Raw genomic sequence first — 15,153 nt, forward strand, 5'->3', positions numbered from 1 at the left:
TAGTTTGAGAAATCAAATTTGAACAAGTCATAGATTGAATCCTAGTAAGACTAGGATTCCACCTTGCGCCACCTTAGCCCCCCATGCCCACTCTCTCTTATTTTGTGCGATAAAACCTTATCTCCTAGGCCTTCACGCATGCCCAAAGCTTTTCACTCTTTCTCTCTTACATGGAATGTGGTTGTGGACCAAGTCAAAGTAGGAATTAGTTTGGATTTCAAATTCTATGAGATAGAATTTTAGGAAATCAAAACTCTTTCCTTGTGGCTCTGATTTTATCCAATTTTTTTTTGAAATTTTCATAATTTTTATAGCACATTTTGTGCCCCCTTTGCTGGTGGTCCATGGCAGAAAAAGAAGGAGGGGGCGCCCAAGAATTGGGCACCCCTTGTCTTGCCCTGTTTGGATTTTTCTTGACTAGGTATTTGACCTAGACAAGGATTCTTCATATCTCATTATTTAAGATGAATTTCTTCTTGAGATTTTTGTAGATTACAGAGCATTGAGAGACCTTTGGGGTATGTGAAAATCAAGGAAAAAGAGTGTTGGGTCATGAAGATATAATAGACACAAAACTAAGTGTCTAGGTTAGAGCAAAGAGAAGAAGAAGAAGGTCTTCTTCTAGGATTGCTGAGTTCACCTCTTCCTTCCTCCATTTGTGAGTTTTCTGAGAGTGTCTCGCATCTAAAACTCCTTCTCCTACTTTTCATCTTTGGAAGAGTCCAAATCTAGAAGGAGACATCTGATCGACCATCGGAGAAGGATCAGCATAGTACTAGCATACTATGCTGATTTCCTAGATCAGAACTTCTGATCGTGATTCGTGGGCTTGTGTAGATGACTTCTAGAGGTTGGATGCATGTGCAGCTCGCAACATCATCCTCAAGCCCAGATCAGCAAAGTTAGAACATCTAACTTGCAAGGTAATAGATCTGATCTATTATATTTTACATACATTAGATGTAGTATAGAAATATGTTGATATGATCAACATGTAGTTCTTGCTCTTTATATTTTAATTTTTGATTTAATACCATGTAATAATCATGTAATAGGATCTTAGATTTAGGGATTCTCTGATTTTATAAGATAAATTTTGATTTATTTTAGTCTTCCGCTATCTGATCTTGAAAAATTTCAAGATCTAATCCTAAAACCCTAGATCTGGTTCTTTCATGCATAGCAAAAAAATTAGATTGAGAGAATAAAGAAACTGAGAGAGGTGTGAGAAGAGAGAGGCCCTTCCTTCTTGCGTGAGAAGAGAGAGGCCCTTCCTTCTTCTCCTTGGCCTCTCCCCTTTGGTGCCCCCCCTTCTCCCTTGACGTGGGTCCTCCTTGGGCATCCCACTTGCTAGTGTGAGGAGTGACACCAACATATCTCCTTTTTCATTTGATTGGGTTGCGAAGATCGGAGTTCATCCTGCTTTCCTACGGTGTCTGACGTGCATGCGAAGTAGTGGGTCTGCACATCCAGGCCTCTGCGAAGGTTTAATTCAAATTATTTGAGATTTGATCTCTAATTTTATTGTTAATCAGGTAAAGATTTGATCCTTATTCATGTAGATTAATAAAAAAAATTTTAGATGCAATTGGGTCATCTGAAGAGAAACAGTTTTCCTTCCCTTTAATTGATATCAGAGTAAATCTGAAATATATATATGCATAACTGAATTTTTTTGGATTAATTACATGAGTTATAATTGAGATTTTTTGTTAAATATTAAATCTGATTTAAATCTATTTATACAAAATTTTTGATCTAATTTTGATTAGATTAGATGAGCCTAATCAATTGTTGATTAAAGTTATTATAAGTTTGTTATAACAGAATTTTGTTGCTCATGAATTTTGATGGAATAACAACATGAATTAAAATTTATTTTAAATTTATTTTAATAAAATTTTAATATTATTATTTTCATAATGAAGTGGAGTTTATTTTAGATTTAAATTAGATCTATTTTGATGGATATTTTGATCTGAATCCTATCAAAATTCGGTACTGCACTGAAATAAATTTTATCAAAAATTTATTTCTTATGTATTCATGTTTGCATTTAATTAATTTTTTATATGATATCAAATTTAAAATTGATATTTTATAATCAATATAAGATGTATTTCAGATCTGATATGATGTATATAATGCATCAAATCTAATTAGATTAAATGAAGAACATGATTGATAAGATCAAGGATGTGTTCATGACATAAATAGTTTTGTCAATAATTGCATGTTGATGTGATTATATATGAAATTAGATTTCAAATCTCAGTAGCTTAGTACTCGAATTGATGAGATCGTCAGATCATTCAGTCATAGAAGATTGAAGAGATTAATCTCTCTTTTGTCTATTTGATGGGTTCTCTTATGATGTATAGGTGTGTCATTGTGATTTGATTTCATGAAGAAGAAAAATGAACTATTTTTTTCTATTATTTTGATCATAAATATATTTAGATTAGATCTAAAGTGATTTATGATTCATTACAATAGGATAAAATTTAGATATAAAATTATTTTAGATCTGAATTATATGTTACATAAGATATAATCGGTATTGATCTAAAAATTATCATGATGCATGAAATGTATGCATGAAGTTTAGATCATACCTATGCATGTTTAATTATTAAATATATTATAAAAAATTTATTTTCATGAATTAAAATATATGGTATGCTTCACTTGAAATCTTTGTAGAATAGTTCTATAGACTGAAACATACATTTTGCACACTTAATTTTGAATTAAGTTTGAATGATCTAGATTTGAGAATTGAAGATCATTAAGGCATCATATAAAATGATGGGCCAAGAGTTAGCTTAAATCAGGTCCTTCTAATGGGTTAGACCTAGGGTTAGAAATATATATGGATCAAATAAAGAAATTGGTTAAATCTAATCAAGTGTTAAATTAGATTAGGTCAGAATTTCTCTAGATCAATCTAAATAGTTGAAGTTTGATCAAGTCCATATATTTGACCTTAATAAATGGACCATGATCATGACTCCGTGGTTGAGTCCGAATCTTCTTGTGGATCAAATCAAAACTAATTAACCAGTTGATGTCTAAGATAAGTTTGGCAGATTCGATCAAGTGGTTTTTAATTGGGAGCTATTCACCTAAATGCGTTTATGGTGAGTTAAGGGCACATCCCTCCTACTGTTTCACTTACCTAGCCAATATGATAGATTATGTTTTGATTAGGTCACTAGTCGATTCATGTAGATCCATGCCATTAAGGTGAATCAGTGTGACTGATTTAGATATCTTTAGACCAGCTTGTGTTTAATCCTCTATATGACTTGATGAAGTCAGTGAGAGGATTTGCAGCTTGCAGGTCGATTTTTTTTCTTATTCTTAAATCAATAAAATCAAATCATCTAAATTATTAGGTCCATAAAATGATAAACTTATGAGATAACTTGGTCATAGCCTCCTGTTAAGGAGCATGATAATGAGTCCAATATTTCAAATAGACATTGGAGGCGCTACATGCCTGGTGTCTATTACATATTGAAATTGTCATTCATCATATGATCATCATGATGTACCTTTAGATCAATGCTCAGATTGATCGAGCCACACTCAGGCTTGGATATCCGTTTGTTGGATGCACTTGGTGTATCATGTTAATAGTTGGACCTAATCAAAATTTTCAGTGGAGGCGCCACACGCCTGCTGAAAAGATGCTGGGACAAAACCTAATTACTAGAAGTTGTTTGGAGAAATAATTGATTATAAACCTATCCATAGATGTACTACGGTTGGTTGAGCCACACTCAGATCCGAATGCAGTCTGTGTGGATTCTAGTACCCACTAAGGAATTAATGTAATTTCTCGAGTTGGAGGTAGAGGCTACCAATTTGTTAAAAATAGTAGAAAAATTTTTAGACTAAAGTTTATATCTTTGGGATTAAAAATAATTCATATACTAATAGGCTTATATTTTTTCTTTCAGTTATGGCCAACACACTATCATTCTGTTTGCTGTTGGACAGCGACAAGCTCACCAGACCTAACTTTGATAGTTGGTATTGAAAATTGAAGATCATCTTGAAGCACAAGAGGATTTTATATGTCCTTATGAATGAGACACCTGAAGAACCTGCAGCCAACGCTCCTCTTGCCACGAAAGATACTTACATAAAGTGGCTCAATGACCGCACAACTGTGTATTGTGTGATGAGGACCACTATGAATGATAAACTTAGTCGTAAGTTCGAGGACGCGCAGCCTGAGGAGATCATTCAAATGTTGAATGAGTCATTCGGCACCCCTGAGGATGTGGAGAGACACAAAATCTCTTGCACAGTGTTCAATGCCCGTATACGACAGGGAGCTTCAGCCACCGATCATGTATTATACATATTGAGCAGATTGAATATTTTAGTAAACTTGACTTTCCATTGCATGAACAGTTAGGCAAGGATGCTATTCTCAATTCACTATCGAAATTCTAGCTATCCTTTCTCAGTCATTATAGAATAACGAAGCTTGTAGTAAACTACCATAGTTTGTTAGGATTACTGCAGACTTTTGGGAAGGATCACCAGCTCCAAAAGAAGTCAGTGAATTTAGTGGAAGATTCATCTGTAGGGTGTTGATCCTCTAGGAGAGGAAAGAAGAAGAAGGTGTAGAAATCTCGTGCCGTCGATCCTAAGTAGAGTAAACCGTCAAAAGTTGATTAGAGACAAGCAGAATACTTCTTCTGCAAGAAGCTGGATCATTGGAAAAGAAATTGTCCTGCTTATATAGCAATCCTTAACTCAAACAGGCCTAAGAACAAGAAAAAGAAGCAAATGATTACTTCATAAGATATTTATATGATAACACCTTGTAATTTCTCTGTTTGTGATATTACTACTTGGATATTGGATACTGGAAGTCCTATTAATATATGCAATTTATTGCAGGGACTACAGATAAGTAGGAAGTTTTGTGAGGGCGAGCGATTCCTTAACATTGGAGATGAAAGTCTTGTTCCAGTTTTGGCCTTAGAAATCTTGTAGCTGGTCTTCGAATCCAGTAGTATTATGTTAGATGATTGTCATTATTGTCTCTTCTTTACGATGAATATCATCTCTGTAGGCCTTTTGGCCAAACTTGGTTTCAAGTTTATAATAAAAGATAATTTTTATGATATCATTATGAATGATACTATAATTATGCATGAACAATTAAAACATGGCATATACATAATATCACGATCTGTTAGTGTAATGTACACAGCCAGCAAACTGTCAGTGAATCCTACCTTTGGCATTGTAGGCTTGGTCATGTGAACAAAAATAGGATCGATAGGTTGATCAAGAAATGTATCCTTGAGATAGATAATTGTGAATCATTGCCTACCTGCGAATCCTGTCTACTTGGTAAAATGACTAAGTCACATTTTAAGAAAAAAGGTAAAAGAGCTAGCGATGTTCTAGATCTAATATATACTGATGTATGCGAACCTATGAACATAAGTGCCAGAGGAGGACACTTCTACTTCATTACATTTACAGACGACCTATCGAGGTATGGATATATCTATCTTATGAAGCATAAGTCAAAATTATTTGAAATGTTCAAATGATTTTATGCTGAAGTAGAGAAACAGACTGGCAAGAATATTAAGACCCTTCAATCAGATCGAGGTGGTGAATACCTCACCAGTGACTTCCTGACATATCTAGAAAAGAATGAGATTCTCTTACAGTGGACCTCTTTTGGAACACCATAACATAACAGAGTGTCTGAAAGGAGGAATCGAACTTTATTAGACATGATCCAATCCATGATGGGCTTTGCAAGTCTGTCATTTTTTTTTGGAGATATGCTCTAGAAACTGCCTACTATATTTTGAATAAGGTGCCGAGCAAATCTATCGATAAAACTCCATATGAGATATGAACTGGACGTAAATCAATGCTCTCACACATTAGGGTCTGATCAAGTATTTAAAGACAGATAAGCTTGGACCGAAGTCCGATAGATGCTTGCCCGTAGAGTATCCAAAGAAAACTAAAAGATACTACTTCTACCTCACTACAAAATAAAAGGTGTTTGTCAGCAGCCAGACAGTCTTTTTAGAAAAAAAATTCTTTAGTGAAGGAGCTAATGCCTATAAAATTGAACTTCATGAAGTTCATTTTTATGGAAGGACCGACACACATAGAATTGAATTTGATTAAAAAATTGAATCCAGAGTCAATAGATGCACCATTAAGGAGATCTGGTAGAGTACCACGTCAGCCAGACAGATACTATAATTTTCTGATCCGGGATGGTGACCCCATCGAATTTGATGAGAATGATGAGGATTCGATTACCTATATAGAGACCATGCAAAGGTTCGACTCCCAGAAATGGCTTGAGGCCATGAAGTCTAAGATGGAGTCCATGGAGATCAATAGTATATGGATACTAGTTGATCCACCCAAAGAGATAAAATCTATAGGGTGTAAATGAATTTTCAAGAGAAAAAAAGGAGCGGACGAAAAGGTAGAGATCTATAAAGCCTGTCTAATTGCTAAAGATTACTGTCAGCATTATGGTATTGACTATGATGAGATGTTCTCTCATGTGGCAATACTCAAGTCTATTCGGATTATGCTTGCTATCGCTGCACACTAAGATTATGAGATCTGGTAGATGGATGTCAAAATTGCTTTCCTTAATGAAAAGCTGGAAGAAGAAGTGTATATGATATAACCTGAAGGATTCATATCCACAGATGAGTGGAAAGTGTGCAAGCTGAATAGGTCTATTTATGACTTAAGCAGGCGTCTAGGAGTTGGAACATACATTTTGATAAGGTGATCAAAACGTATGGCTTCATTAGGAATGGAGAAGAGCCTTGCGTCTACAAGTGGACTATCGATTCTGTAGTCATTTTTTTTGTACTGTATATGGATGACATACTGTTACTAGAAAATGGCATCCCGACTTTACAGAGTGTGAATCTATGGTTATCATCATAGTTTTTCATGAAGGACTTGAGAGAAGCATCCTATATCCTAGAGATGAAGATCTATAGGGATAGATCTAGAAGGCTGCTTGGATTGTCTCAATCCAGATACATTGATATCTTGTTGAAACGGTTCAACATGGATAATTTTAAGAAATGCTATCTTTCGATAGGTCATGAAATTACTCTTTCCAAGAAAAATTATCCGACAACTCCTGAGGAGAGAGAGCATATGAATAGAATACTATATGCTTCGACGGTAGGATTTATCATGTACACTATAACATGTACGAGATAGGATGTGGCCTATTCATTAGGGGTAGTGAGTAGGTACCAGTCTGATCCTGATGAGAAGCATTGAAAGATTGTAAAAGCAATTCTTAAGTATTTGAGAAATACTAAAGATCAGTGACTTATCTATAGAGACACTGATTTGAAATATGTGGAATATACTGATTCCAGTTTTCAGTTAAATTGTGATGACAGCAAAAGCGTGTTAGACTACGTATTTACCTTGAATGGAGGAGCTGTTTGCTGGAAGAGTTTCAAGCAACATACTGTGGCTGATTCTGTATGCGAAGTGGAATACATTGCTGCATCGGATGATGCAAAGGAGGCGGTGTGGTTGCAAAAGTTCATCACCGATCTAAGAGTTACACCTTCTATTGATGGCTCTGTTGTGCTGTATTGTGACAGCTCCAGTGCCATAGCTCAGGCAAAAGAACCAAAGTCGCACCATCGCACCAAGCATGTTCTGCACCGTTATCACATGGTACGAGAGATAGTGAATCGGGATGACATCGACCTTCAGAAGATCGATGGAAAGAAAAATATAGTCGACACCTTCATTAAAGTTCTTGAGATCAAAAAGTTTGATGACTTCAAATGGAAGATGGGTATAAGATACTGTCCTGATTGGCTTTAGTCTAAGTGAGAGTTATTGAAAATTGTGTCCTAAAACCAATCATATGACGATTGAGTTCATCTTTGAATATAAATTATTGAAATTAATTAATAATATATTCTGATATTTTTTATCATAAAGTTACATCTTGCTTGAACTCTTGTATTATGATGAAGTCCTTAGAACTATGTTAGTGTACGATAAAGAGAGGATTTATCGTATAGTTCTTAAACACATTCACGATCAAATGATACATCGTTACAGGATGATGACATTTATCGAGTGGAGGTCATTGTGTACCATATGGGTTGGTTGTCCTCTTAACCAAGGAGTGTGGTGACACTGGTATAGCATACAGATGAGATATAGGAATACATCGTCACGGAACAAGTAACTCACCTGCTGAGCGTTCTGTTATCAGAAGCTGCTCGCAAAGCACATGGGTATATGTATCCTTCAAATCTAAAATCACCATAGTAACTTGCAAGCAACTCACTGTGTTTTGGTACCGGATTATCTGGATTTCCAATGTAGTGACGGAAGACTACTGGGTACAGTCAAATACTTGCGAAATCTGTGTGTGCATCAAGATGGGATTGATTCCTCCAAATTATTAGAGTTGATGTATCACTGTATTTCAATTTAGTAAAGTCTTGATCAAGGTAATCCCTAAGATAGATTTAAAAGGTTGAAATATAATGTGGATGAAGCAATCTCGATTGACAGTTAACTTGAGACCATCCTAGAGCATCCAGTGTCAAAATGATGAATTATGCGGTAACCATATGTATATATTTTGAAATATTTCTTTACGATAATTTGACCTATCTGAACATCGAAAATCATTGCTAGATGGTATCTCGATTAGTGCAGAAATTGATTCCTGTGCTACCAACTTAGTGTTTGAATCTATGGAGTCACGCACACAATTCAGATAAAATAGAAAAAAATTAGCCTATGTTTATATGTCCAATTTGAAAGTACTTGACTTAATTGAACATATAAGCTAACTTGATTGAAAATTAAATTATGGATCAAACGGACTTGAAGAGTTGACTATGTCTAGCTAGCACTACATATGAAGTTCAGGTTCGATCCCAGAGATGAACAGTTTCTGATCTATGATCCATGGAGCATATGAAAGATTGAATTTAAATACTAATTAATTTCAGATTAGATCTGAATTAATTAGACTTAATTGGGTCCAAAATTCAAGTGAGACATAGTACAAAAGTCCTAAAGAGTTTGAGATTAACAGTCTTTCAAAATTTTTTCGAACCAGCTTCAAATTGGATTCGAATCGAACCCATTTTGGATAAGATATAAGAAATCCTACTTACACTAGGATTCTCCTCTCTTATGGGCCGACCAACATCTAGAAGCATCCTCATTGTGGGTGTCCTATGTGGGTGAGGGATTGGATGCAATTTGGTTGTTATATGTTATGGCAATACGATCTCATGTAGGAGTCTTTTTTTCATGAGTATTGGACTGATTCAAATCAGATTTGAGTTAGAAATTCTATACTTATTGGGTCATGGGATTCGTCTATAAATAGAGAGGATTTCTACCTATGGATGCATAGCAAACAAATCAGATTGAGAGAAGAGAGAAAGAGAGAGAGGCGTGAGACGAGAAAGGCCCTTCCTTCTTCTCCTTGGCCTCTTCCTTTTGGTGCCGTCCCTTCTCCCTTGGCGTGGGTCCTCTTTGGACATCCCACCTGCTGCGAGGTGTCACACCAGCACATCTCTTCCCTCATTTGATTGGGTTGCGAAGATCGAAGTTCATTCTACTTTCCTACGACATCTGACGTGCATGCGAAGTAGAGAATCTGCACATCTAGATCTCCGTAAAAATTTAATTTAAATTATTCGAGATTTGATCTCTGATTCCACTGCTAAACAGGTAAGGATTTGATCTTTATTCATATAGATTAATAGAAAAATTTTTAGATACAACTGGATCATTCAAAGAAAAATAATTTTCCTTCCATTCATTAAGTTGCTTCCCTTCTTTCACTTTGAAACATGAACACCTTAGTGCCATGCTTCTTTGGTTGATGCAAACTCATCATCAAGCTTAAATCTTTGTTAAGAATTTAATAATGCAATTCCATGAATGTTTTCTTGTACATGCTTTTTTAAATTACTTTTCCTTGCAACATTTTCTAATTTCATAGTTTATGGTGAAGTCCTCTAACATTTTTTTAAATAAAATCCTGCGGCTGTTCATTCTAAACACCATTTCCTTCCTTTGTCGAAGAAAAGTTTAATATTTGTAACAGATAAGCAAATTAATAGTCCTTAAAAGCGGCCCTCCTATTCTTTAAACAAGTGAGATGAAGCAAAAGCTAAAAAGGTAATACTTCCTCGTTGGAATCGCTAAGAATTATGATGTTTATTCTTCAACAAATATATAAAAGAGATCAAATCATACATTTTTGTGCTATAATTATGAGGTCAGTCATCACCCGTCCATGTCTTAACTTTATCAAATTAGTTTTAGACATGTGCTATGTATTTGAGTTTCAACTCGTTACTCTGCTCGAGTACTTGGCTATAATTTTTCCTGCTTTGTTTCATCCACGATTCTCCACGAACGTGACCGAACATTCTAAATTTTTTGTGATAGCCGCCCAGAGTTTTCTGCATGTATAATACATTGATAACTGACTACCATGATTGAGAACCGTCATGGGTTTTTCCAGATGCATTGAAATGAAACCCAAATAACATCCAAACTTTCTAGCTTTAGTTGTAATAATGGATTCAACTTTACTAAGATATAAAATAACAATGCACTGAATAAGTAAAATAAACTTTTCCAAGCAGATATAAATGCATGTTTCACCGATTCCATCCAAACCAAAGATCAAACACAAAGTAACTGAAATCCAAATCCAGCTCCATCTCCATTTCCAAAGAAAATATTTAAATTTGGATTTGGATCCGATTGCATACCAAAATTTCTATCCAAATCCAATCCACTTCAAATATGAAAATAAATGCAGTCATATAAAATCCAACCCAATTTGTCAAATGCATTTAGCAACAATCATGTGTTGTTTCTTCTTCCTCCAATGTATCAAGCCTTGTGAGGTAAATCAGTCAGCAATCCTAGTGGATCAGCATGGAAAGAAGAAAACCTTTAGCAACAAATTTATATACAAGCTAGACAGCAAACAGATGAATATTACACATAACATAAGGGAATTAGTTACCAACAACAACACAAACCATCCGACATAACCTAACATACATCAGTAAATTTAACATTTAACCATAAGCCTATGAATACCGTACTAAAGGATACATTTAGATTCCAACCAACAAGAAAGGCGAAAAAAAGAAAAAAAAATAAAGAGCTTCACATGGCTCCTGTGAAGGACATCCAGCCTTCACCATGATGTTCCTACTTTGTACAAGTACGTCTCCACATTGCTTGAAAAGCTTTTATACCAAATATTATCCCCAACTGATACACCTCAATCCCAAATATATTCTACCAGAAAGAATTGGGAGATGAGTTTGTGAGAACCTTAACATTAAGTCAATGGTAACAGCCAATCTAGTAAATAAATATACTATCGTTTTGATGGCCTCCCATCATCCTCATCACCATCATCGTCGTCATCGTCGTCATCGTCGTCCTTAGATGATCTCTTCCTCTTTGAGGTCTGTTTATTTCCAGCATCACACCCTGCATCACCCTCATCACCTTCTTCATCAATGTCCTCATCCTCACCATGCTCTTCGCCAAGTTCAAAGTCGCTTGCATCTTCCTCATCTCCTGCACCACCTACCGGCTGGACAAGGTATTCAGTTCCCAAATCCTCCTCGAAGAAAAATTAAGCACGATATCAGAGAACAAAAAGTTCAAAGTTACTGCTAAGAAAATACATCGAGGCCCTCAAAGGAACTTGAAATTTTAAAAACAGATACCAAAACGTCATGCTACGGATGGCAGAGAGCAAGAGAGAAAGAGAGAAAGATGGACACAATTAGATCGTTCTAACAAAACACTGGATGACACCACTGCATAAGAGAATGTTCTATTATATACATAGTTCATATGTATTACCTGGGTGACAAATTGAAATAGAATCAGCGCTAGAAAACAACCTACCGCTCCCCTATAAAAGATGAACTTGAGATAATATTATGGTATCAGGAAATGAAAAAGAGATTTCTCACACAGCATTAGGCACAATGAAAATGAAGGCAGAGATGAGAAGTAGGATAAAACAACCTAAATCTAATTGATGCAAGTCAAATTATGAGAACCTGAAGGTGCTAAAGATCTCCATTACAAACGAATTATTGGGTGTACCAAGAAAATTAGATTGGTTACACCGGAAGGATATTTAGTAAACCTTGGGAAACTTGAGCTGCAACCAGGACAGATATGCAAATATTAGCAACAGGAAATTATTATAGTCTATAAGCTCCATGATTTAGTCCCAACAGATGTTAATCAAATGGCCGCAACAGCAAATCACCACATTGTGTGTCTCTCAAAGATGCTACAGCTCCAAATCAGTCAACAATAACTAGTGTATCACATCATCAGTCTAAACATTGACATTAAAGATCAAACAAGAGGACCTACAGGCAGAGAAGAGAGGCAGGCAAACATAGATGCAGAAAGGAATAGAAGCCAATGTCAGTGAAGTTATAGATTTTAGAATATTCTGGCGCTAACCTATCAAGATACATAAATGTTTGCCATTTAAGAAAAAATATTTTATTTTAAATTTCACTAGAGCTGTGAGTGGAGACAAGGTAAATAAATAAAGATACTTCGAGCAGCCAATAATATGTGATGAAAACCACAAGAATAAACCATCTACATCTACTATCTAAATTTCGTAGAGATTCTGTGGTACCTCCAGGCAACCAGAAAAAATGGCCTTAAAAATTATAAGAAGCAAATGACGAACTTATCAAAAAGATGAAGCAAAACGAGAAACAAATAACTTAATATGTTTATATATGCTGTACTTAGCATCGCCACTGTAAAAGATCAGAGTAATTGCACCAAAGAAAAGATAGAAAGAAGAAAAAAGACATCAATGAGAGGAAGCAAAATATGATAGAGTCAACAGCAGGAACAGCTTGGAACTCTTTCCCCATATGAATTCCTAAAAAGCCACCTTTCATAAGCAGTTGTATTTTGGAGAAATATAAGAAACAAGAAACTATGCCAGTAATAGCACATAACATGGAACCTGTTATCCATATCCAAGTAAGTGGTAAGGATTTTTAGGCAACAACAAACAACAGCAGAGGAAGATCTAGCAATCATATGAACCATACTACCAATGGAATCTTAGAGGTACTAAAAAGAACAAAATGAAAAACAAAGGAAACGAGAATTAGTACAAAACATACCAAATCACCAGAAAAAAGGAGATACATCATGGAGTTTGGAGAAACAGAAAAAAAAAAAAGGGAAAGAAAACCAAATCAAAGAAAATTAGCGGGGGAAGGATCTTTACAACAGAAAAAATTGGAAGGAAAATGATAAATACAATCAAATAGTTAAGTTTTAGAGACTACTTCTCTAAACAAGTTCCACGACATCTAAAGATGGCAGCCAGGTCTACTAATTACAGGATTTAGCAAAGAAACTATACTATCAGACAAAAACTTGAACAATCACGCGTAAATCGATAAACCATCAGACAAAAAAATAAAATCCAAATTCGAGCTATACCCACTTAAACCTCTTAAAAAATGGGGACAAAAATAGCAATTTTCCCTCATCTAGATCGACTCATCTTGGGACCAAAACCCTAAAAGAAATCCAAAAAAATAAAAAAAAAAATCAAAGAAGCGCTTAATTAAAACATAATCCGAAACCAAGTTACCAAAAATCAAGAAAAATAAATCCTAATCTTATTTCGTTAACCAGAACAACACATCTAACCATATAAATCTATAAAAGATAATTCAACTACTTTTCTTTCAAGCATAGAAATTGACATATAAACACAGCAAATCTAATTACTCAGCAAAAAATCTAAGCAGATTCACAGATTTATATATACAAATTAAAACGGGATAGATCATAAAACAATCAAATAAACACAATAATACCAAATAAAACACCAATTTATCAGCAGAATTTTATTTTTAAAAAAAAATTATACCTCCTCGTCGTCCTTGCCATCATCGTCGTCGTCGTCGTCGTCGTCGTCCCCATCACCGTCATCATTCTCCTCTTCTTCTTCCTCCTCCTCCCCATCGTCATCCACCGACTGAACCTGCGGTCCAGTCCCAGGCGCCATGATCTCCTCCACCTCATCATCAGAATCCTCCTCGTCCTCCTCATCATCATCATCCTCTTCACCATCATCGTCCTCCTCGCCCTCTCCATCATCATCACCATCCTCATCCTCATCATCATCTTTCACCTCCACGATTTCCTCCGGCTCCTCCTCTTCATCACCATCATCATCATCGACAACACCACCATTCATGGCTTTAATCTCTTCTTTCTCCTCCTCTTTCTTGGCCTTCGCGGCCATCTCCAACTCCCTCTCGTCCTTCACCGTCGCTCCTCCCTTCATCTCTATAAAGAAAAAAAAAATTGAAACTAAAATAAAATTTGGGGAATTTTTTTCAAGAAAAATTCAGGAGAAAAAACAGTGGGAAGAAGAAGAGAGAGAAAGTGGGGGATGGGGAAGAAAGGAAAGGAGAGAGTTGCTTCGGATTCTACGGGGACGCGATCCGGACCGTCCAGATGCGCGAGAGTACGCGGATCGATGACGTGGACGGGGATCGTACGGCTGTGGAGTGGCGTTCGAAGGGAGCAGCAGTTGTGTGCTTCTGTTGCCCCCAGGATGTACTCCCCCCGCGCGTGCCGCCGGTCACGTGCCGGAGTTTCTAGGGCTGACCTTATCGTTTATCGATCGGCGAAGATTCGAGATTCGGTAAGAGACTTCTCGGGGGCTTGTCCTGATCCCCTTTGGCTGCTTGGTATGTTCACCGACGGAGGAACTTAGACCGGTACGTTGGCTGCTTGGGTCGTTTGACGCGTAGTCACATTGGTTTGATCTACACCGTCGGTATGTCTTAAAGGAGAGATTGGCACACTGTTCGAGAGTAGAAAATCGCAACGGACGGTAGAATAAACCCAGGGATGTTCAATTTGTGGGGCCCGCGTGCAGTTGGAATTTGAAACCGTGTGCGCGAGACTGGAGTGTTCGACACGCCGAAAGTAATATCGGCGCTGGAAAGCAACCCGGGAAACGTGGCATCACTGCTCGTTTCACCCGGGAAACGAACA

General features: G+C 36.3%; 1 protein-coding gene across 3 annotated transcripts; it reads right to left on the reverse strand.

The window, feature by feature from the left end:
* Positions 1–11,108: 11,108 nt before the first annotated feature.
* On the reverse strand, positions 11,109–14,836 carry LOC105045288 (uncharacterized). Of its 3 annotated transcripts, none has more exons than XM_010923518.4 (3): positions 14,601–14,836; positions 14,015–14,436; positions 11,109–11,695 (listed from the first exon to the last, which is right to left on the reverse strand). In XM_010923518.4, the coding sequence occupies exons 2-3, from the start codon at positions 14,432–14,434 to the stop codon at positions 11,447–11,449; spliced, it is 669 nt and encodes a 222-aa protein (XP_010921820.1). In that variant the 5' UTR covers positions 14,435–14,436; positions 14,601–14,836; the 3' UTR covers positions 11,109–11,446. The 3 variants fall into 3 exon arrangements, with proteins under 3 accessions (XP_010921820.1, XP_010921819.1, XP_010921822.1); XM_010923517.4 differs by having other exon boundaries at positions 14,584–14,766; XM_010923520.4 differs by lacking the exon at positions 14,601–14,836 and having other exon boundaries at positions 11,109–11,668; positions 14,015–14,556.
* Positions 14,837–15,153: the final 317 nt, after the last annotated feature.

The sequence above is a fragment of the Elaeis guineensis genome, chromosome 5, assembly GCF_000442705.2.
Source record: "Elaeis guineensis isolate ETL-2024a chromosome 5, EG11, whole genome shotgun sequence".
Taxonomy (NCBI): Eukaryota; Viridiplantae; Streptophyta; class Magnoliopsida; order Arecales; family Arecaceae; genus Elaeis; species Elaeis guineensis.